Source organism: Rhinopithecus bieti, unplaced genomic scaffold (genome assembly GCF_001698545.2).
Source record: "Rhinopithecus bieti isolate Rb0 unplaced genomic scaffold, ASM169854v2 scaffold_20579, whole genome shotgun sequence".
Taxonomy (NCBI): Eukaryota; Metazoa; Chordata; class Mammalia; order Primates; family Cercopithecidae; genus Rhinopithecus; species Rhinopithecus bieti.
Window position 1 is genome coordinate 861,841 of NW_016810413.1, and position 23,013 is coordinate 884,853.

The following is a 23,013-nucleotide window of genomic DNA, read 5'->3' on the forward strand; positions in this document are numbered from 1 at the left end:
CTGTAGTCCCAGCTACTCGGGAGGCTGAGGCAGGAGAATGGCGTGAACCCGGGAGGCAGAGCTTGCAGTGAGCCGAGATTGCACCACTCACTCCAGCCTGGGCGACAGAGCGAGCCTCTGTCTCAAAAAAAAAAAAAAAGATTATGTTTTAAAGATAATTAGTCAGTGCTTTACTAAGTACTTTCACGTACCTTTTCATTTACTGTAGTTTTTGTAAAATAAACAAAAAGGCTTCCACTGGTCAGTGGTAACATTCAGCTTTCAGAGAAGAGCTGTGAGAGTCAGATGGGATTTGCTAGGACCAGCTCTCTCTGAGAGCCTGGCTCTGGGCCAGGATTTGACAAGAGACAAAACAAAGGAAAATCCAAGTCATGAAGAAAGAGGAACGTGGTCAAATAGACTAAGGTGCAAATCTAGACACTCAATAGTTATTTACATCTGTTTTTTCTAAATGAACTAATGTAATCATGAATTTAGAAAAGTAGTTGTTAAACTTTAATAGTCCTTCAAACCCTCCTTTCTCCACTGAAGTGGAGACACACATTAAATTGTATCACATTGTGCACATACATTAAATTGTAGCATATAATCTCCCAGTGAAACACTTGTGTTTCTTTCCATTTTTTCTGCTCTAAACATAATTGATCTTGAAGATTCCAACTGCTTCCGGGCAGCTGTACTTACCAGTCCTAAAATCATGGGAATTCACATTGACTTTTCAGTGCTTTAAAAACTACCTCTTTTGGCCGGGCACGGTGGCTCAAGCCTGTAATCCCAGCACTTTGGGAGGCCGAGACGGGCGGATCACGAGGTCAGGAGATCGAGACCATCCTGGCTAACACGGTGAAACCCCATCTCTACTAAAAATACAAAAAACTAGCGCCTGTAGTCCCAGCTACTCGGGAGGCTGAGGCAGGAGAATGGCGTGAACCCGGGAGGCGGAGCTTGCAGTGAGCTGAGATCTGGCCACTGCACTCCAGCCTGGGTGACAGAGCGAGACTCCGTCTCAAAAAAAAAAAAAAAAAAAAAAAAAAAAAACTACCTCTTTTCAGATTCAGATGCTAAGGGCAAAGAGTTTGGCCTGAAGGTGGACTCTTAAAATAAAGCTATCAAATTGATTTGAGCTTTTGTTGTACATAAATTCCTTACTGAGGACATAAAAGTACTGTGTTGTCACACTTCATTTACCAATTTGCAGTATTTTTTTTGTGTCCCCAGTAATACTATGATCCATTTCAAGGTTAGGTGATTTGCAGAAGGTGATTTCTTAGTAGGCACAACAAGCTCTATTCATAAAGACTAATATTTAATAATTCTAACTTTTGTGAGAACATCTGTTCTGTTGAGAGCCGTGACTTACTTTAAATTGTCTTCCTGGTTAACCTTGCCATGGAGAAAGCTTATGTGTAGTAAAAACTTGAGGCAACAGAACTTGTAGAGCATGATTCACTATTTTGCAAACTCGTATGTTTTTACTGGTCAGTATTTCTCAAAATATAATAACGATATGTGAAGGAAACTAATAAACCCATGTTAGGTCTATCCTCCAATATAGGTGATATATAGAAATACGTTCAACAAATGAAAAACAGGTGGTGAAAATAGAAGCAAGGAAAAAGTAAAGAACAGAAAATTAGGTGAAGCCAGCTAGAAATGGTGCTCAAAATCACGTCCATAAAGCCCTGTTCAGTTGCAAAGGTGGACCCAACTGGGGGCCTGCACTTTCCAACAGCCAGGATCTGTTGGGAAATACTATCAGTTGTCAGACTGATGACATTCTGTGGGTTTAAGAAGAAAAAAAAAAAGTTCCCTGAGAAATACAGTTTTTCCCTCTGTGACATAGTGATAGCAGCATTCTCAGTATCATCTGTACAACAAGAATCCTGGATAGATAGTTATGTGGCTGTTTATAGAACAGCTGTTGGTACCAGCTGACGACCTGATGCCACAGTAGAGGTAGAAAGGCAGGCATGTCAGGTGCCACCAGCGTCGTCACCCTCAGAGCTGGTGGTCTGGATTGATGTGGATAGATCTAGCTTCTTGACTACCTAGAAACTAAGTGGACTGCCTGTCCTGCTGGTGTAAGCCAGAGACTGTAAAGCGACAACTCAAAGGCTAAGTTTACCCCACAAGTATTTGGCACCTAAAAAATTTTTGAATGACTTGCCCATATTTAAAATCAGATTGCACATATAAAAATCTAAATTTCTGGCTTCTCTAAAAATCAGAGGATCTTAGGCCCATAATCTCACATCATCACAACTGGCAGAGCTGAGCACTAGTTGACCCCCGTACAGGGGGCATCACTCTCGAGTGCCCCTCAGTCCTCACACCCACCTCCCAGATCACCTCATTTACAATAACCCCCGCCCTCATAGCTTTAATTCCACCAGTCCTTTGTGTCAGTGGTTTTTTCTTACTTTTTTTTCCTTGCTTCTTTGCTTCCTCTTTCCCTTCTTTCCTTCCTCCTTTTCTTTCTTCTGGCTGAAGCTCCATTTCCACCTATAAAATTTTATAGAGAAGCTTAGTCTACAAAGTAGATAAGAAAGGACAGCTCTGACAGAAGGATAGAAGCCCTCCTTCTTTCCCCTTTCCGTGTCATCCCCCGGCTTCCCTCATGGCCACCACAGGCAGACCTTTGTAGATGCCCTTGGCTCCACAGAGAATGGGCTGACATCACCGCTCTAAGATATCTCTTGCAACCAAATTTTGTATGAGAACTGCACTGCATAGTTGGAAGATGAATTTTCTGCCAGGGACCTGAAATACTGGAATTCTGTATTACAAGTGAAAGGCAGATCATGTGTTTCAGTAATCAAGGAAACCTAAGTAAGGTTGACCTTGTGTATGGCAGTGTGAAGCCAACACAGATATGTACCTGAATAAAAGGCTACCCCACTCTCATTGCAAAGATTGGCTAACCTGCAAATCTCCGAATTTGTGTGTATGTATGTGCATATATACACACATATGCACACATCCTTTGAATAAAGCAAGACATAATACTTAAGTAGTCATCGTGGCCTAGAATGAGTTGGTTTTCTTAAGCATTCACCTACTTCTTTTCATTAGGTCGATGACCGCATTTAGAGGAGACAGCAAAGTTATAAAATTATTTGCAAAGCACATAAAGGTAAGCAAGGGCCTGTGATCCCTAAAGGCCTCTCCCAGACCTCAGCTTTTTCTTTTCAACCTCTTCTGCTAATCTCCTTAGCAAGTATTTTATTGAGTTCCTTCCTTATGTAACATTTAACAACTTTTCTGGTTTTTTAAATTCTATGCCTCTGCATACCTACCTCCCCCCTACAGCGGTTGCTTCTGCATGCTCCATCCCTGAGGCTTGACCCTTTGATTCCTTGAAGATTTACCAGTTTTCTAGGGATATGCTCATTTCTGCCCTGGAAGTTGACCCTACACAAGCATAGCTCCATTTGCATTTCACTTTCTTAACTTTGAGATAAAGTTAAGAAATTGGTGTAAAATTGCACTTTCTTAATGACTTCCTTTTCTTCTCTTTCATCTTGGAACAGGTCCAGGAGCAGGTAAAGTTGCTGGAGAAGCGTGTGGTGCACCTGGGTGTAGGAACTCCAGGGAGAATTAAAGAACTTGTTAAACAAGGTATGACAAGAGGGCAGTGGTACTCTTGCCCAGGGCTGGGAGTTTGCCTTACCCACATGTGAGTCTCAGAAACTAAATTCAGGATATACAGAAACCAGACCTCTGTGTTAATTCAGGAAGTAGAAACTCAGCCTTTAATCTCTGAAGCCAACCAGCAAGTATAGCACATTAGGGAATGATAAGGACTGTGGCAAACTGAAGTACATGTGCCCACCTAAACAGAGTCCAATTCCAGCTGCTATAAGCAGGTTAGTGGGTCACATGGCCTTCATTCCACCAGTGCGCGGCCACTGCTTGAGTTGAGCATTCCCGTTCACTCCACGGAGTCTCGGGGAGACTCCCATTTTGAGGGCTGGTATATAAAACATACTAAAACAAAACGTAGTTTCCGTGAATGTAATGCAAGCATTCCATAATTGTTCTTCCCAAATGTGTTTCTCTTTGAGTGCTTTATAGAAAGTACTCTAGACAATATCCACTGGTGGGTTTTGATAGTTTGCCGACTTTCTCAAAGCCAGTAGCCTAAGAACCTGCTAACCTGCCAATTATCTTATTACCTCTTCTACCTACCAGGCAGATTCGATGATTTCTTTTCAATACTTACTTTCAAATTACTTAGGTATTATATCATAGAGGTTTTTTTTAAATAACTGTCTGGAGCTATTCTCAGATTATTTTATATACCTAAAAGTAATGTGCACATCAGTGTAGTAACTCATTTTAGAGATGGTCATTTGCCAGGGAGCAACCAAAAGCCAAAACTACTATTGTTTCTCTCCAGATGAAAACCATCCAGGGTTAGTTGAACCCACTATATGCAGAGTTTTGTACAAATACCAACAAGTAACAAATTTGGCTGCCCCTGACAAGGAAGGGAAACAACACTTTTGAGTTCCTACTTGTACGCAGTGCTACGCTTGACACCCTTACATATGCTATCTCATTTAGCACTCGACAGCATCCTTACAGGCCAGCCATTTTATTTCTTATGAGAGAGAACTAAAGCTCAGAGGGTTATGTCGCCCTCCCCAAGGTCTATGACTCCCAGCTTTCCTGGTTCTAGAGCCTTTTCTCCTCAGGGAGCTCCTGATCCAGCTGAAGAACTAAATGTACATACACTGAGATCGATAGCATGAGGCAGTAAATGCCAAGAGCCAAATGAGCACTTCTATGTGGTACAGGAGTTGAAATGAGAAAGAGATAGTTATGCTGGCCTGAATCTGCAGGGCAGGGTCTTTAACTGATCTTTGAAGTGTGGGGAGGATTGAAATAGGCCGGGAGGGTCAGGGGAAGCATTCACGAATGGGAGAACAGTCCAGTGAGATTCTCAGAAAGCAGGCACATACACATGGTATATCACAAGGAATTAGGAGGAGGCAAAACAGTGTTGCAGTTAAGAGCCCCTGTGATGGACTCAGACCTCCAGATTCAAATCTTAGGTCTAGCAACTTACCAGCTCTGTGACCTTGGCAAGTTACTTCACCCTTCTCAGCCTGTTTGTGCGAACGACCGGGATTGTAATAGCAGCTACTTTAAGGTTTGTTATAAAAACAAAATGCCAATAAACGGCTCAGCGCACTAAGTGTCACACCCTAAACACTTAGCAAATATTAGTTATTTATTAAAGAGACCAACTTTCTTGCTTGGAGACTTTGTGGGCTATAGTGGCAGTTGATGCAATTGGAAAGAAATTTGAGGAAAGCCCTTGAACAGTAAGCCGAGGAGTTTGGATTTTTGTCTTGTGGACATCCTATGGCATTTGAAAGTTAAGGAACAGATGAGAGGCACCAAGGCGTTCTATGAGACACAGATTTGGGAGTGATTGGCTGGGTATCAGGAGAAGCTAAGGATGGACTCTCAGGTTGGTTCCTGTCTCCCTAACAGCTTTTAGCTAAAGATTCACCACCAGTCCCTCCTGGCATCCAGATTTTTTTGTGTGTCACCAGACTTCCCCAACCCCCACCCCATGCAACAGGATTACTCTTCTCTGTATTTAAAAGAAAGAGAGGAAGAGAAAAGCAAAGCTATCCAGACTATTGAAATCAGATCTCTACAGAGTTGTGAGACCTCAATATGCAGGCTTATTTCAGATGGAAAATCATTTAAAGGGCGATTTTTTTTTTTACAATATTAATGAAAATAATTTTTACTTCTGATTCTAATTGGATGAATGGTTTAATATTCATTAACCACAGGTCTTTGGCTACATACAAAGTGTTTAAAGAGAATAGTCCCAGCACCCTAAAAATGGGAAATCTAACAGAGTGACACCAATAGCACATATGTAGCTGTTTATGACTTAATGTTTATATGTTTGATATATAAGGAGAGTTTTCAGTCATTGAACAATATCCCATGACATTGGTATGTGTACAATTACAGACAATTGTGTTGTTTTAATTTAGTAATGAAGGGGATTTTCTGACTGTAGGAGCCTTTGGAAAATGCAAAAATGTACAGAGAAGAAAACAAGTCACTTTAGAGGCAATCTCTTGTTAATAATGAATATATTTCCTTTCAGTCTTTTTTCTATACATTTGTATGTTTATTTTTATACAGCAGCGATTGATTATACTGCATTTCATAACTTTATAACCTACCTTTTTCACTTGCTATATCTCATGAGGACTTACTTTCCTTGTCATGAAGCACGTTTAATTTTTCATTTGTATAGCTACGCTATTTACAATATTCTATTGTAAATTTATTTTTTTGCAATTCTATTATGGTAGACTTTGGGTTGTTTCTAAATTTTTGCTATTATAAATAATATGGCAGTGATCATTTTTGCAAGTAGCTATGTTTATGTTTCTGATGCTTCACTGGGATATGTCATAGAAGGAAATTTATTTTATCAAATAAAAGCATTTTGGCCAGGCACCGTGGCTCATGCCTACAATCCCGGCACTTTGGGATGCTGAGATGGGCAGATCACTTGAGGTCAGGAATTCGAGATCAAATAAAAGCATTTTGAAGCTGTTATATTATGCTCAGTTTCATTCCAGAGAGGCTGTACCTATTGCTTTCCTGCCAGCACTTATATTAAGGGAAGACTGATGATCAACTCATTGTCTTTTCCAGTTCACCATTTTTATTTTAATTTTGCAGAATGTTTTTAATAACAGGCATTTGAATTATAAACAGCATGAACAAGTATTAGGGCAAAGAGGAAAATATTTAAATACCATGAGGAAAAGCTGAGGGGAAGTGCCGCAGGAGAGGAAGGCTGCAGGTACTGTTAACACAAGAGACGTGGAACAGCTTGGAGCAGAGGCAAGAACTGACTGTATGCCCAACTGTGAGACATCTGAGGACTAGATAATCCCTGAGGTCCCCTTCAGCCCTCACAGTCCATAATTGTCTTGTAGACAGACAGGAAAACAGAGAATGGAGTAATTAAGTGATTTACCAACCTCGTCAAAGGATAGCTGAATAGAGCCTATTCATCTCAACTTCCTTTTCTGCCTAAAATGAACCACCCAGCCCTGTCCTCATCTTTCTCCCCACTCACCTCTTCAGAACCATGCAGACTCCATTGACTCAACTCCTCTGAAAGGCAACTACCCAAAACTGCAGGATTTAGCTTAGCAAATGCCTGTCAGGAATGAGACTACAGCCTCTGGGTCTTCATGAAATGGAGGCTTGGCCAGCATGTGAGCATTTGAGGAGCTTAGCAAGAGAGCTTGTCTGCTTTCCTCAGAAGGAGTGATGAGTTGATAAGAAGAGCAAGTCTCAGAGTGCTGCATTTGTTTCCATCAGGGAAGGGCAGCACTTCCTGTGCAGAGATGAGTTACTGGGGGAGAGGACAACATATGAGACAAAAAGTAACCCGGAGAATAAAAAATCATTTTAATAAGCTTATGTCATGAGGTCTTTACTGCAGCAACTCTGTCCCTCTCTTTCAGGTGGCTTTAATTTGAACCCCTTAAAATTTCTGGTTTTTGACTGGAACTGGAGAGATCAGAAGTTGAGGAGAATGATGGACATTCCCGAGGTACCACGTAACCAGCAGTTGCTTTTAATCATTTTTTCTCTATTTGAACTTGAGTTCAAACACAGTAATAAAGTATTTGACATGAGGAGCCAGCACATTTTAGATTTTGAAATGATTTCTATCTTCTCTAATCTGAGCTAACTATAATTATAGAGGCCACCTCCTCCCCTTACACATAACTGTATCCTTTCCATGTGTTTCATGGGAATCGGCTCTGTTGCTCCTTAAATGACCAATGGCCTCTCCTCACTAGGGACCATTTTGAGAAACAAGAAGATCTGAAGAACCTGCACTTTTCCTGTGCCTTTCTTTGTAGACACACTCGTCTTTGTCTTTCATTCTTATATGTGCACTTTTGGCTCGGCTTGGGGAAGCAGGGGTACAAACTTGCCTCTTTGCCAGCATCTCCACATCCCCAATAACCCACTTACTTAATTTAGAAAGATATTTTTATTTCATGGGGTGGGGAAATTTTTTGATGTCTCAGTGGATTAGAATTGAATGATTGAATGCCTTTATGGGCACAGTATTAGCTCATTATATATTTTTAAAAGCAATTCATTATCATCATAATGTGAAAAATTGACCTTGCCACCTACCATGCTAGCATGGGGCTAATTGTTCAATCTAGCCAGATGCTTCACAGTAGCTGTTAGAAAAAAAAAAATGGTTACCAGTCACCAACCAAGAACAAACCATGGCAGTAACTATCAAAGAGTCTTGGAAATACTCTTCCAAACATGCTGAATGAATTAATCAATCACATAAAACTATATCTCCAGATTGACCAAACCTGATTATAATTCATCGGTGAGTTATTTCAGACATCAGTTCAGGTTAAAAAACAGTTTGCTCAGTTACACACACACACACACGCACACACACATACGCAGTTGTGCATTTTTGTCCCCTGAATTGACTGGTTTCTTAAAACTGGTGTAACAAATATGATATCAGGCATGAGGCCACAGTTGATTATTTCAGTTATAATATTAAATCTGACTAACCTACTAAGTTTCTAATTCTAATAATAAGAAATATCCAAAAATATTTTGTCTCCCATAGTTATTTTTATTCTGTTGCTGTCATTCTTAGCAGTTATCCTAAGGCAATAAAATCCTATACTGAACTATCATATATAATCTTGCTTACAGAAAGCACACTGCGGAGTCCCTGAAACACCTTTATATAGCATTTTATTTTGAATGGCTGCACTTTAATGAACCTAATGTTTTATATAGTACCTCTTCCTTCATTTATATAAATATTTTAATTCTGCCAGGCATGGCGGCACACACCTGTAATCCTAGCCCTTTGGGAGGCTGAGGTGGGAGGATTACTTGAAGCCAGGAGTTCGAGACCAGCCTGGGGAACAAAGCAAGACCCTGTCTCTACAAAACAATAATAATAATAGGCCAGGCGCAGTGACTCACACCAGTAATCCCAGCACTTTGGGAGGCCAAGGCAGGCAGATCACTTGAGGCCAAGAGCTCAAGACCAGACTGACCAATATGGCAAAACCCTGTCTCTACTAAAAATACAAAAATTAGCTAGGTATCGTGGCACATGCTTCTAATCCCAGCAACTCAGAAGGCTGAGGCATGAGAATCACTTGAACCCGGGAGGCAGAGATAGCAGTTAGCCAAGATCACGCCACTGCACTCCAGCATGGGCAACAGAATGGGACTCTGTCTCAAAATAATAATAATAATAATAATAATTTTTAAAATTTCAACTCTGAATCAAATGTGTGTTAGGACTTTTGCCCTCTCTGATTCTGGCCATAACAGCTGGGTAAATACCAAGGAGTCCTGATGGTTGAATTTATTCACCAAGACCATTTTGGCTTGATCTTAATCTTTTTTTTTTTTTTTTTCCTTTTCTCTCATTTAGATAAGAAAGGAGGTATTCGAACTTCTGGAAATGGGAGTGCTCAGTCTGTGCAAGTCAGAATCTTTGAAACTGGGCCTTTTCTAAGTCTGTGTCCTAATGAAGATTCCAGTCTTCACAGTGGAAGTTGCATCTTATTTAATGATTCTGATACATTGCAAGCACTCAGTAAATATCAGCAAATAGTTTATGTTAACTGTGTCAGCAGATGGATCACTGGAATGTGGGGATTCCGAAACAGGAATAAATCTGTCCTTTTGACAACTCTCTTATATAATAAAGTATCACCAGCTTGTGTGTGATCCTTGTTGAGCAGACCGAGTTTTTCTGTCACCAACTGGTTTCTGATGTAACTGTTCAGGAGAAAGGAAAGAGCAGCTGGGTGACCTTAGGCAAGCCCCTTACCTCTCTGAGCCCCATCTCATCAGCTCAAAGTGGGAATGTCTTACAGCATTGTTGAGGGTTCCAGGAGATAGTACATGGGGAGCAGATTTGTAAACTCTGAGGCATGGTCCCAGCAAAAAGGGTGGCAGGTATATTAGTCCATTCTCACATTGCTATAAATAACTACCTGAGACTGGGTAGATTATAAAGAAAAGAGGTTTGACTCACAGTTTCACAGGCTGTATAGGAGGCATGCCTGAGCGGCCTCAAGAAACTTACAATCACAGCAGAGGGTGAAGGGGAAACAAGCACATCTTCACATGGTGACAGGAGAGCAAGAGAGTGAAGGGGGAAATGCTACACACTTTTAAACGACTAGGTCTTGTGAGAACTCACTCCGTATCATGAGAACAGCTTAAGAGCAAGGGGGAAGTCTGCCCCTATGATCCAATCACCTTCCACCAGGTCCCTCCCCCAACAATGGGAATTATAATTCAACATAAGATTTGGGTGGAGACACAAAGCCAAACTGTATCATTCCACCCTGGCCTCTTCCAAATTTCATTTCCTTCTCACATTTCAAAACACAATCATGCCTTCCCAACAGTCCCCCAAAGTCTTAACTCATTCCAGCATTAACTCAAAAGTCCAACTCCAAAGTCTGATCTGAGACAAGGCAAGTTCCTTCCACCTATGAGCCTGTAAAGTTAGTTACTTCCAAGATACAATGGAGGTACAGGCATTGGGTAAATGCTCCCATTCCAAGTGGGAGAAACTGGTCCAAACAAAGGAGCTAAAGGCCCCATGCAAGTCCAAAACCCAGCAGGGCACTCATTGAATCTTAAAGCTCCAAAATAATCTTTGACTCCATGTCTCACATCCAGGCCATGCTGATGCAAGGAATGGGCTCCCAAGACCTTAGGCAGCTCTGCCTCTGTGGCTCTGCAGGGTACAGTTTCCATGGTTGCTTTCACAGGCTAGTGTTGAGTGCATACAGCATATCCAGGTACACAGTGTAAGCTGTCAGTGGATCTATCATTCTGGGGTCTGGAGGATGGTGGCCCTCTTCTCACAGCTCCACTAGGCAGTGCCCCATTGGGGACTCTGTGTAGGGGCTCCAACCCCACATTTCCCCTCTGCACTACCCTATAGAGGCTCTCCATGAGGGCTTCGCCCCTGTAGCAGACTTTTGCCTGGACATCAAGGCATTTCCATACATCCTGTGAAATTGAGGCAGAAGATCCCAAACCTCAACTCTTGCCTTCTGCACACCCATAAGCCCAGTAGCACGTGGAAGCTGCCAAGGCTTGGGGCTTGCACCCTCTGAAGCAATGGTTCAAGCTGTACCTTGGCCCCTTTTAGCCACAGCTGGAACCGGGCAGCTGGGAAGTAGGGTGCCATGTCCTAAGGCTACACAGAGCAGCTGGGCCCAGGGCCTAGCCCACGAAACCATTTTTCCCTCCTAGGCCTCTGAGCCTGTGTGGCAGGGGGATGCTGCCACGAAGGTCTCTGAAGTGCCCTGGAGGCATTTTCTCCATTGTTTCGGCTATTAATATTCAGCTCCTCTTGGGCAAACTTCTGTAGCTAGCTTGAATTTCTCCTCGGAAAATGGGTTTTTCTTTTCTACCACATGGCCAGGCTGCAAATTTTCAAACTTTTATGCTCTGCTTTGCTTTTAAATATAAGTTCTCTTTCCTTATGCAAATGAGCATAGGCTTTTTAGAATCAGCCAGGCCACCTCTTGAACACTTTGCTGCTTAGAAATTTCTTCTGCCAGATACCCTAAGTCATCTCTCCCAAGTTCAAAGTTACACAGATCCCTAAAGCAGGGGCACAATGCCACCAGTCTCTTTCCTAAAGCACAGCAAGAGTGACCTTTGCTCCAGTTCCTGATAAGTTCCTCATCTCCATCTGAGACCACCTCAGCCAGGACTTCATTGTCCATATCACTATCAGCATTTTGGTTAAAACTGTTCAAGTCTCTAGGAGTTTCCAAACATTCCCTCATATTCTTGTCTTTTTCTGATCCCTCCAAACTGTTGCAACTTCTGCCCATTACCCAGTTTCAAAGTTGCTTCCACATTTTTAGGTATCTTTATAGCAATGTCCCCCTGCTCTGGTACCAATTTTCTGTATTCTTCCATTTTTACACAGCTATGATGAACTACCTGAGACTGGGTAGTTTATAATGAAAAGAGGTTTAATTGACTTCCAGTTCCACAGGCTGTAAAGGAGGATAGCTGGGGAGGCCTCAGGAAACTTAAAATCATGGCAGAAGATGAAAGGGAAGCAAGCACATCTTCACGTGGCAACAAGACAGCGAGAGAGTGAAGGGGGAAGTGCTACACACTTTTAAACAACCAGATCTCGTGAGAACTCACTATCATGAGAACAGCAAGGGGGAAATCCACCCCTATGATCCAATCACCTCCCACCTGGTCCCTCCCCCAACACTGGGAATTACAGTTCCACATGAAATTTGGGTGGGGACACACAGCCAAACCACATCAGCAGGATAGTGGTAGAAAGAGCATCAAGTGAATTTGGCACTTTGTAAACATATAAAAAGACAACAATATAATCACAGTTATCTTACTCATTAACTTTTTTTTTGTTTTGTTTTCTATTTTGAAACTTCAGGCTTAATAGAAAAGTTTAAAAAATGGAGAATTCCCATATCTTCTTCCCTGAGCTTTCCCAGTGTTAACTTCTTGTATAACCATAATAGAGTTATCAAAACTAAGAAGTCATCACTGGTACCATATAATTAACTAAACTACAGAGTTCATTTGGATTTCTCCAGTTTTTCCACTGATGTCCTTGTTCTATTCCAGGATTCATTTTAGGATCCCACATTGCACTTACTTAGTTGTTGTGTCTCTTTGGTTTCTTGAGACCAGTGACAGTTCCTCAGTATTTCCCTGTCTTTCATGACCTTCACACTTTTTTGAAGAGTATCCATCGTGTATTTTGTAGAATGTCCTTCAATTTGGATTTGTCTGTAATGTTCTCATGATTTGATTGAAGTTATGCATTTTTTGACCAGACTACTACAGAAGCGAGTATGTCCTTCTGGATTTATTATATCAGGGGTACATAATGTTAACATGTCTTATTACCAGTGATGTCAACCTTGATCACCTGGCTAAGGTGCTATCTGCCAGTTTTTTCTACTATAAAGTTATTATCTTCCCTTTATAATTAATATTTATTTTAGGGGCAATACTTTGAGGCTATACAAGTATCTGTTTTTCCTCAAACTTTTGCCTGCTAATTCTAGTGAACATTGGTATTTCTTGCCTGCAACAGCCATTACTGTAATGGTTTTTCTATTTTTCTCATTCCTTCAACATGTGTTACATTTATTACAGAATTCCTCTTTAAGAAATAATTATCTCTTTTCCCCCATTTACTTGTTTGTTCAATTATTTATTTACATCAGTATGGACTCGTTGATACTTATTTTATTCTATGAGTTATAAGGTAATAGTATTGTTTTTTATTTGTTGCTCAAATTCACTTACTTTTCTTACTCACTTAAATAATGTTGATTGGTTACCCACTCTGTGCCAAGCACTGTGTTTACAACTTTCATTTATATATAAGCTGTCATGTTTAATCACTGAAATAGTCCCAAAGGAAAAAGTGTTATAAGTCACATTGTATAGACAATGAAACTAAATCTGAGAAGGGACATATACTAGTTTAGTAGCAGAACCAGAAGTCAGACCCAAGTCTCCCATATCCACTTCAAGACACCCAACTTATCTGGAGACTGAAGCGTATACAGCAAAGAAGAGATAGGAAAGCAAACAGATGCCAGTACTAATATATAAAATTCAAATTTTTTGAAATTGTAAATGAGCCTAACAGGCTAGCAAGTCAAAGTCCAGGAAATCACACAGGCCTGCATACCAACAACTTGTTGCTCATGCACTTTGCACCTCTGTGGTCCGAAAGCCACAGAGGGACTCAGAGGAAAGAGGAGTAGGTTCCATTCTCCAGGATTCCCACTAGAGCCCAATAAGTTATAAGAAAAACAACTACTACAGAATGAACATTTAAGCTATCGCTAAACTTAACCCTATCATTTTCATCCCTTTAGCCCTAAGAAGGGAGATATTCTTGGGCGATGGTAAGAAAGAAAATGGACCACATACCTTCTCAATAGAGGCATTTAACTTCCTGTTAAGTGACATGTCTTAGATAAATATGGGAAAAAAAGCCATCAGGTATGATTGTTATCAGAGGAGAGCTCTGCAAATTAAGACACTGCAGTCTGTGCTGTCAGAATTCAGACCAATCTGCCAAGCTGCTATGAATTCACCGAAACATGAGACTATCGTGAATATTACATGTGTGTATCCATATAATGTATGTGTATATTTAATATATATTTTTATATTTAGCATATATATTTTCATCCCAGCAGTTAATAGGAAAGACAATGAAATATAAGGCAAATGTCTTATATTTGCCCCAAATATGCAAATGTCTGCTAATGCCTGAGAAGGCTATTTAAATGAAAACAAGTTAGAAATCACTTCAAAATTTTTCTTTGTTTCCCTTTTTTTTTCCTAAAAAAAAAAGAGAGATGGGATCTTGCTCTGTCTCCCAGGCTGAAGTGCAGTGGTACCATCATAAGTCACTGCAGCCTCAAACTCCTGGGCTCAAGTGATCCTCCCACCTCAGCCTCCCAAAGTGCTGGGATTACAGGCATGAACCACTGCACCTAGACTTTGACATTTCTAGTGATACCACAGTATATCCGCTGTTAACAAATCGCTGTATTGGTATCAATCTAGATAGAACAGTGATTCTCAAACATGGGCAATAGAGGCCGGGGATGCAACTAAACATTTTACAATCTTACAGGACAGCCTTCACAACAAAGAAACATCTGGCCCAAGATGTCAGTACTGCTGAGAAAAAAAACCCTGTTCTGGAAATATCGAAGGGCAACGCATATAAGGTATATTTGTACATTGAAAGTAGATTTATTTAGAAGAGGGAAATAGATGAATGTAAAAGTACCTGGAGAATGTATATCTAGCTGTCTCTCAAGAATATTGTCCCAGAAATATTTGTACTTACTACCTGTGATGGCTAATTTTAATGTGGCAACTTGGCTAGGCCATAGGATACCCAGATAGTTGGTTAAACATTATTCTGGGTGTTCTGTGATGGTATATTTGCATGAGATTAACATTTAAATCGGTAGACCTGAGCAAAGAGGATTGCCCTTCATAATGTGAGAGGGCCTCGTCCTGTCAGTTGAAGGCCTGAATAGAACAAAAGACTGACTCTCCCCAACCCCCCAAGAGAATTCTACCTGACTGCCTTCTAACTGTAACATTGGCTCTTCCTGGTTCTATGGCAGCCTGTTGGCCTTCAGACTTGCATTGGGACATCAGCTCTGCAGATTTTGGGCTTGTCAGCCTCCATAATCACGTGAGTCAATTCCTTATAATGTACATATATGGTCATATAATCTACTGGTTCTGTTTCTCTGGTGAACCCTGAGTAATACACCACCTGTGAAGCTCCTTTTAGTCTGGGATTTGGGTTAGCTGGTTTTGTTGTTTTATAAACTGTCTAAGAAACACTATTCTCATTGGTTTTTTGCTGTAATTACCCTCTTGCTAGGCATTATGTAATATAATCCCATCCAATCCAATGTTGGAATAAGTATTTGAATCACAAACATACCCCAATGTTGTGTAGGTCAACCCTGTTCTTATAATCTAATCTCATAGCTTTTTACTGCCTTTTAAACCCAAGCTCTTGACCATGTTTATTTAGTAAAACAAATGGTAAATGTTAACTAGAAGTGTTCACTGCCATCTTCTCACACAAGGCTGTCTGATACCAGCAACCGTACTAGTTGCCACCTCCAAATTAGATTCAAATGTCATGCTGAAAATTTCCCATTGGTATTTTGCTCTTTACACAGTTTGTAAGAGGAAAGTTTTAACTCTGAATTGGAAACTTCCTAATGTAAGCATTTGCATCAATTTTGTATTCTTTCAAACCAGGTACATTTGTCAAAGTCATTACTTTCTTTGATACAAAAATAGTCCAGGATGTCTTCTCTGTCTAATGTAACTTAATAAAAGGGAAGATTAGATTAGAAATTCACATGCTCCCTAATTTTAAAAATTCTAATTCTAAATCTTAAATACGTTTTAAAAAAAGTAATTATTAATTACTAATGGCCTAAGGAAAATAATGTTAGTGGATTTCTAACAAGGGAAAAAACCCAGAACCAGACCTAATATTGTACTTCAATGTTGAACATCTCACTGATTATCTTCCTCTTCCTTTCTCTGGCCTCATTCAGGCTACTCCAAAGCATGCACTTAAGAGAGGTTAGGAGGAGATGTTTTTAATCTACATTTTCTACTAGTCTTTTTTATGGATGAAAAAAAACTGGAAGCTGCTGAGATGAGACATCTGTGTTCTACAATTCCCTGTTTGCTGCTCTCTTCCTATCACAAATAGCAAAGTTAGCTATGATCTGAGAGCATTTTTCCAATTTAGTTTATATTCATGTTAAGCCACAGCCACATTTGGAGAAAAGCTGACAGACCTAACTTTTATTTTTTTGTATTAATCTCCAAGGATCTAGGCAAGTTCCTAAAGATAAATCCATTTCCCCCTCTCAGGAAGGGCTTGCCTTGAATTACTCACCAAATCCCAGAAATAGCCCATCGTGATTGCTTCCTAGTGTCACCAGATGTTGGTTCTGCAGACCTTGCCAGGGACTATCCATCCTAGGCATGACATTTAGCACAAGAACCTTTTTGAGCCTAAGTCAGTTATACTCAGTAATGGCTGGTTGGAGAGAGCTGAGCTCCCGTTAAATACCAGATCTGGTTAAGGAATAATCCAGGAAGCAGAAAGACTTTGCAACTTCAAAGGAAGGGTTCACATAATTCATTTCACATTACCATTATGTGGTATTACTATGAGTAAAAATGTTCTAAATGTCCCAAAAGTATCTGAGTCACCTGCAGGACCAAAATGGAGGAGAGACCACAGCATCGCCCGTCCAGATTGCCAGACAACTCTGCCCTGAAGCAGCAGGAGTTACCCGCCCACCGGCTATATTTCACGGCCAGGAGAGTCCTCTTTGTCTTTTTCACAACAGGAATATTCTCCCTTTGTATGGGCATCATCCTTATATTGTCTGCAAGGAGCACTCAGGAAATAGAGGTTTGTCCCATCTTACGTTTTGAATGCAGTTTCTGAGAATTTTCAGCTTTGGCACCATACGTGAGTATGGTCAGTTTGAGAACACAGCCCCTCAAGAGCGTCTGTATGAGATGGGATCATCCCTCTTTCTGCTGGCAGTCACAGATGGTGACAGAGTCTGTGTAGAGTGGCTTTGTTCATCCCTGCTCCCTCTTGAGGGCAGTTACTCTCATGCCAGTGAGTTCAGACATATTTGTGTGCAAGGGACTGACAAAGTTAGAAGCTTTTTTTTTTTTTTTTTTTTTTTTTTGAGATGGAGTCTTGCTCTGTTACCCAGGCTGCCGTGCAGTGGCACAGCCTTGGCTCACTGTAACCTCCACCTCCCGTGTTCAAGCAATTCTACTGCCTCAGCCTCCCTAGTAGCTGGGATTACAGGCACCTGCCACCACACCTGGCTAATTTTTTTGTATTTTTATTAGAGATGGGGTTTCACCATGTTGGCCAGGCTGGTCTTGAACTCCTGACCTCATGATCCACCTACCTCGGCCTCCTGAAGTGCTGGGATTATAGGCGTGAGCCACTGCGCCTGGCTGAAGCTTTTTTCTTATGCTGGCAGGGAAGAGACCAAGTGACTAATAGAGGCAGAAGGAGAGTCAAGGCCACATGACTGCCAGAGACCCATGAGTCATATTGATAAAAAGAGCAAAGTGTCGGCCGGGCGCGGTGGCTCAAGCCTGTAATCCCAGCACTTTGGGAGGCCGAGGCGGGCGGATCACAAGGTCAGGAGGTCGAGACCATCCTGGCTAACACAGTGAAACCCCGTCTCCACATAAAAAATACAAAAAATTAGCCGGGCGAGATGGCGGGCGCCTGTAGTCCCAGCTACTCGGGAGGCTGAGGCAGGAGAATGGCGTGGACCTGGGAGGCGGAGCTTGCAGTGAGCTGAGATCCGGCCACTGCACTCCAGCCTGGGCGACAGAGCGAGACTCTGTCTCAAAAAAAAAAAAAAAAAAAAAGAGCAAAGTGTCCAAGATACAGATCTTCAATATTGCCCCACTTTCAAGCATTGTGTCTTTCCCTTTGCAGATGAACTCCCTCTGAGATCCAGGAAAGACAAAAGCCCAAGTCTTTCTGGCATCTTAAGGATATTTAGCAAAACTAAGTTCTACTCAGAGTGAGAAAAGCTGATGCTGAGGGCAGACCTCCCAGGAACAAGCCTTTTGCCAACTTAACAAGCTGTTTGAGGATGAGAATCCCTGAAGCTGGTCTAGAGAGGGAAGACAAGAGCTAGTCTAAGGCTTGATTGGCCATGCCCATATTCAATCTAATGAATTAAGTATATGTTTCATCCATATCAACTCCAGGCAGATTTCTGGACATCCCAGACCGCATGAGCTCCACTCTGAAAGAGGTAACCATGGAAAGCTGATCTATTCCCTCTCCCCGCATGGCTACTGGCAAAATTAAGATGAAGGCCAAGTCTACCAACATTAGTTTACAATTTTTGAGTGTCGGCTCAGTGCGGTGGCTCATGCCTGTAATCCCAGCACTTTGGAAGGCTAAGGCGGGTGGATCACCTGAGGTCAGGAGTTCAAGACCAGTCTGGCCAACATGGTGAAACCCTGTCTCTACTAAAATACAAAATTAGCCAGGCGTGGTGGTGCATGCCTGTAATTCCAGCTACTCAGGAGGCTGAGGCAGGAGAATCACTTGAACCTGGGAGGCAGAGGTTGCAGTGAACAAAGATTGCACCTCCACACTCCAGCCTGGGTGACACAGCGAGACTCCATCTCAAAATAAAATAAAATTTATAAGTGTCTGAAGGTGCCTAAGGGTTCTGTTGACTATGCAGAAGAGTAAGATGAGGAAGAGTGGATTCGTGCCCTCAATGAGCTGAGAACAGAATAGGTGAAATAGTATGTAGTAAGAACAGAGAGCTTAGCTATGGCTGGCTGTTTACTGCATCACCACCCGCTTCCTTGCACATTGCCCAGTATGTGATAGGCACACACTTATTGAAAGAATGGACTAGGGCAGATAGTGTAGAACCCAAAGAGGAAAATGTCTTTTCAGGCTCTACTCCTCCTCCCAAAGCACACTGCTCTGTTGCCTCTCTACTTAACATTTTTTCCTCCCCACTTCCAGCTCCCAGAGCTTATCTCCCTGGGAATTAAATGACAGCAAGACCTCCAGTGTTATATGTAAACTCCCACCAGCCTCCACCATGTGGCAGAGGCAAAATGGCAGGAGGAGATGAACCTTACCTTGCTGAAGGGGATAGCAAAGGAATGGGCTTACAACGTTGATGTCCATTTCCACAGAGTTCATGCAATTTACTTTTCTACTTTCTTCCTCACCAATCCCTTTCATTCTGGTTCTTCCTTCCCACGTCATTCTTTCTTCCTCCCTTGCAACCCTGCCCCCCACCCACCCATTGTGGAGTGCAGCCTTCACTAAGAGGTACCCATGCATGAGAAGGTGACCTCATTCCATACCAACTATTGGCCATGGCCACTCCGCAAACAGAATGCTTTTATCTCATGAAATCTACAGGCATTTTCCAACTAACTTTGTTTCTTTAGTTGCTTCAGATAGGATTGCTTCTGACACTTCACTTTTATACTCAAAAACCAGTGTTTCATTTTATTGGGTGATAATATAGAGTACACACTCCAGGCCAATGTGATCAGGCACAGACATCATAGAAAAGACTTCTGAGCCTTTCTTCTCACTCAGCCCTGGGGTACAAGGATGTGCTCTCTCTGCAGTTCACTTTAAACAAGAATAATTTCTGCCTCTCCAAAATTCTATGAGAAGCAGACTGTGATCGTTGCTCCATCTCATAGCTATTCATGTACAAGTCCACTCAAGCAGCAAACTGAGGATACTGTCATTGCATAGACAATAGATAAGGGATTTTTTTAGGCAAAAAAGCACCATGGATATCAACTACTCAAAAATTATTTGATCATGAAATATTTTCTTGAGTACTACATTGATAGAACTCACAAGAGGAATTCATGAAGTAGCATGTATACTACTACAATAACCTCACAGATCAATTAATTGCTGCATGAAATGATGTTGATGGGCAAAATGTGGGCCCTAGAGGTTAAGCACTTAACTCAAGGTCAGAGATTGGCTGAACTAGAACCCCAGTTTCCTCAGACACCATTCAGTATGCTGTCTCTCCATTGGGATACGGCCCTGTTCTTTAATGCTTTTTATAAATTGAAATGTAGTCCACGAACAGAAATGGCATAAACATTTTCAAAATAATAGTTCAAGTCTTGCTGTGTATTTAAAGAATGATTTAGCTACATATAAGCATCTAAGTAAGTGTAGCATTTTCACTAATCTTCAATTTAGTGTTCACACTTCACCTTTGGGCTTCAAAACCCTTAGTAGCTTTACAAGGATGCAAAATTCCTTCTGTCTTCCTTATTAGTCTTCCCTTCAAAGGAATCTTAACTTCTACTAGCACCTTACCAAGGAGAAAGCCACTCCCTTGCTTCCCTGCTCCTCACACTCCCATAATCGTCTAATCACTCCTCAAGACAGTGAGGGCAAGGCAGAAGCAGCCCACTGCAGCACCCAGGACAGCCCCAGGGCCCCTGAGATGAACATTCTTGCAGATAAGGCAGAAGTACAGCCCTGTGCCCACTCTCCTGAGCCTCTCCTCTTTACTTTTCTAGCTGCATCTTCACAGAACTCAGTGCCTCAGCCAGAGCTCACAGGAGCCACCCATTTGGGACATACTACCCTTTTTTTTTTTTTTTTCTTTTTTTAAGGAGTCCATTAAACTATTTTTCACAGAATTGTACTTTTAAAAAACAGAATGCAACAGCATTTTAGGACCAGAATAATTCAACATATGTCAATAATCTTACATTTTGGAAACACTTCTTTTTCTGTTTGGTCATTTTTAATAACTTCCTCTGGATGCCATGTAGAATAATTCACTAGTATAAATATTTTCCATACAATAGAATGGAAAAACAGTGAAGTGACTTCCCCATAAAGTTGATTAGACTCAGGATGTAAGCCTAGTTCTCATGAGTCATTGACTAATACCTTCCTAGTAACTGACACCTCTTTATGATCGGGGGTAAAGCTTCATCACAACGGGTTATATAAATATGCAACAGAAACACTGAACTCTGGGCCAGTGGCAAAATGCTGCCAGTCCCCAGATAAAAGACTGTGGGAAGGCCCACACCTCCTGAACATCCCCAGAAACACTGGCCCTACACATGGGCTGCCACATTCGTGTCCCAGACTCTATGCGCCTGACCCAGACAGGCGGAGACTTGGTTGGACTCCAGATTTGAATTTTAAGATATGTACCCATGTAACTTTTTAATTAATCGTTTTTTTCCTTGCCTGACAGATTAATTACACAAGAATATGTGCAAATTGTGCAAAACTGCGGGAAAATGCCTCTAATTTTGACAAAGAATGCACCTGCTCTATTCCCTTTAACCTTTCAGGAAAAATGATGGTAGGTGAAATTCAAGAAACTTCAGTTGACTTTACACTGATCTATTCCTATGTAACACTTAGCAGTAAGTTCACAATTTCCATGAAATGCTTTCCAAAACTGAAAATATAAAAAATAAAGCAGGACGGTGGTGGGGAATCCGAAAGAGTGTTGAGTTCATATCCCCTCCCTCCTTTTTGAGTATTATTCTCCTCCTTTGTTTCTTTGTTTCTAAGTTGCACAATTCTTTACCTATCCAACTTTGTAACATAAATCTTATCTACCAAACAGGTTTTACTCTAAATATCAGCACAGGAACTGTGTGTGAATTTACATGGAATTTAACCACTAATTTTATAGTGAGAAAATTAATGTGCTAAGAGGTGAAGTAACTTAGCTAAGGTCACACAGTAGGTTGGTGTCAGGGGTCTCCCCAAGTCATTCCACATGTGCAATTACCTATTTCCCAAGGGGACAGTCTGGCTGTCAGGCACTGTGAGAAATGCCAAATAAATATTGAGAGAAGTCCCCACTCACGGGCTGATTTAAGTCTCATGTTAGTCAAGTCCTCTGAGAAGCAGATGCCAAGACAGGGTTAGACATCCGAGAGATTTACTGGGCAAAGCCTCTGAGGGGAAACGGGGAAGGAGCAGGAGGAGGTTGGGAGAGCGCTGATCCTTAGAAAGGGGAGGGGAGGAGAAGAGAGAAGGAAGGAGGGAGGGGAGGAGAGAAGTGAGGAATGTTTTTCAGGAGGTGATGAGTCTGGTTTGGAACCAGCTGAATTTCAGGTGGGAGCAGGGCCTTGAGGTAGAATGCTCAGTGAGCAGCTCAAGAGAAGGCCGCCCTGTACCTAGATTCAGCCCATGTAGAGTTACTTATGAAGGGGAAGGATGGGGGACCGGGTCCGCGTGGAGGATGCTGCAGGGGGAAAGGTGCCGTGTCCAGAAACAGAACAGGACCTTAAAGTACATTTGAGGAGTTGAAGGAAATCAAATTTTTCATTTGATTAAGTCTTGACTAACAAGTAAGACTGTGAAGGCCATGAAAAGGCTCCTCTCAGATCTCCTGCAGGGAGTGTAATTGAGGGATATCACCAGCTGCTGTGCTCTGAAAGCAGTGTGTTTGCACCAAGGTCATGCTTCCACGGCCACCTCAGCCAGTGGCTGAGCACAGCAGGGACATCGAGGTGGGTTCTTTCCTGGGACTGGGGACTCTTCTGATGGGTGTCTTTGGGGATTTCCTGTCAGCCTTGCTGAAACTTTTTTTTTTATTATTATTATACTTTAAGTTCTAGGGTACATGCGCATAACGTGCAGGTTTGTTACATATGTATACTTGTGCCATGTTGCTGTGCTGCACCCATCAACTCGTCAGCACCCATCAATTCATCATTTATATCATGTATAACTCCCAATGCAATCCCTCCCCCCTCCCCCCTCCCCATGATAGGCCC

The 23,013-nt window shown here is 41.7% G+C and overlaps 2 protein-coding genes and 1 long non-coding RNA gene across 4 annotated transcripts in view; 2 read left to right on the forward strand and 1 right to left on the reverse strand.

The window, feature by feature from the left end:
* LOC108542074 (uncharacterized) overlaps positions 1-7,403 on the reverse strand; it is a 68,045-nt gene extending 60,642 nt beyond the window's left edge. The window contains exons 1-2 of the long non-coding RNA XR_001889157.1: positions 7,130-7,403; positions 2,421-2,502 (exon numbers count right to left, since the gene is read on the reverse strand). This is a non-coding gene — a long non-coding RNA (uncharacterized LOC108542074). The remainder of the gene's footprint in view (positions 1-2,420; positions 2,503-7,129) is intronic.
* CMSS1 (cms1 ribosomal small subunit homolog) overlaps positions 1-9,804 on the forward strand; it is a 384,490-nt gene extending 374,686 nt beyond the window's left edge. For both annotated transcript variants that reach the window (XM_017891890.1, XM_017891891.1), the window contains 4 exons: positions 3,073-3,133; positions 3,531-3,618; positions 7,524-7,612; positions 9,506-9,804. In XM_017891890.1, the coding sequence (XP_017747379.1) occupies positions 3,073-3,133; positions 3,531-3,618; positions 7,524-7,612; positions 9,506-9,589 (322 nt within the window). In that variant the 3' untranslated portion in view covers positions 9,590-9,804. The remainder of the gene's footprint in view (positions 1-3,072; positions 3,134-3,530; positions 3,619-7,523; positions 7,613-9,505) is intronic.
* A 5,439-nt stretch (positions 9,805-15,243) lies between these two features.
* LOC108542071 (cell cycle control protein 50C) overlaps positions 15,244-23,013 on the forward strand; it is a 27,366-nt gene continuing 19,596 nt past the window's right edge. The window contains exons 1-3 of the mRNA XM_017891889.1: positions 15,244-15,337; positions 16,885-17,101; positions 21,471-21,581. Coding sequence (XP_017747378.1) covers positions 16,910-17,101; positions 21,471-21,581 — 303 coding nt within the window. The 5' untranslated portion in view covers positions 15,244-15,337; positions 16,885-16,909. The remainder of the gene's footprint in view (positions 15,338-16,884; positions 17,102-21,470; positions 21,582-23,013) is intronic.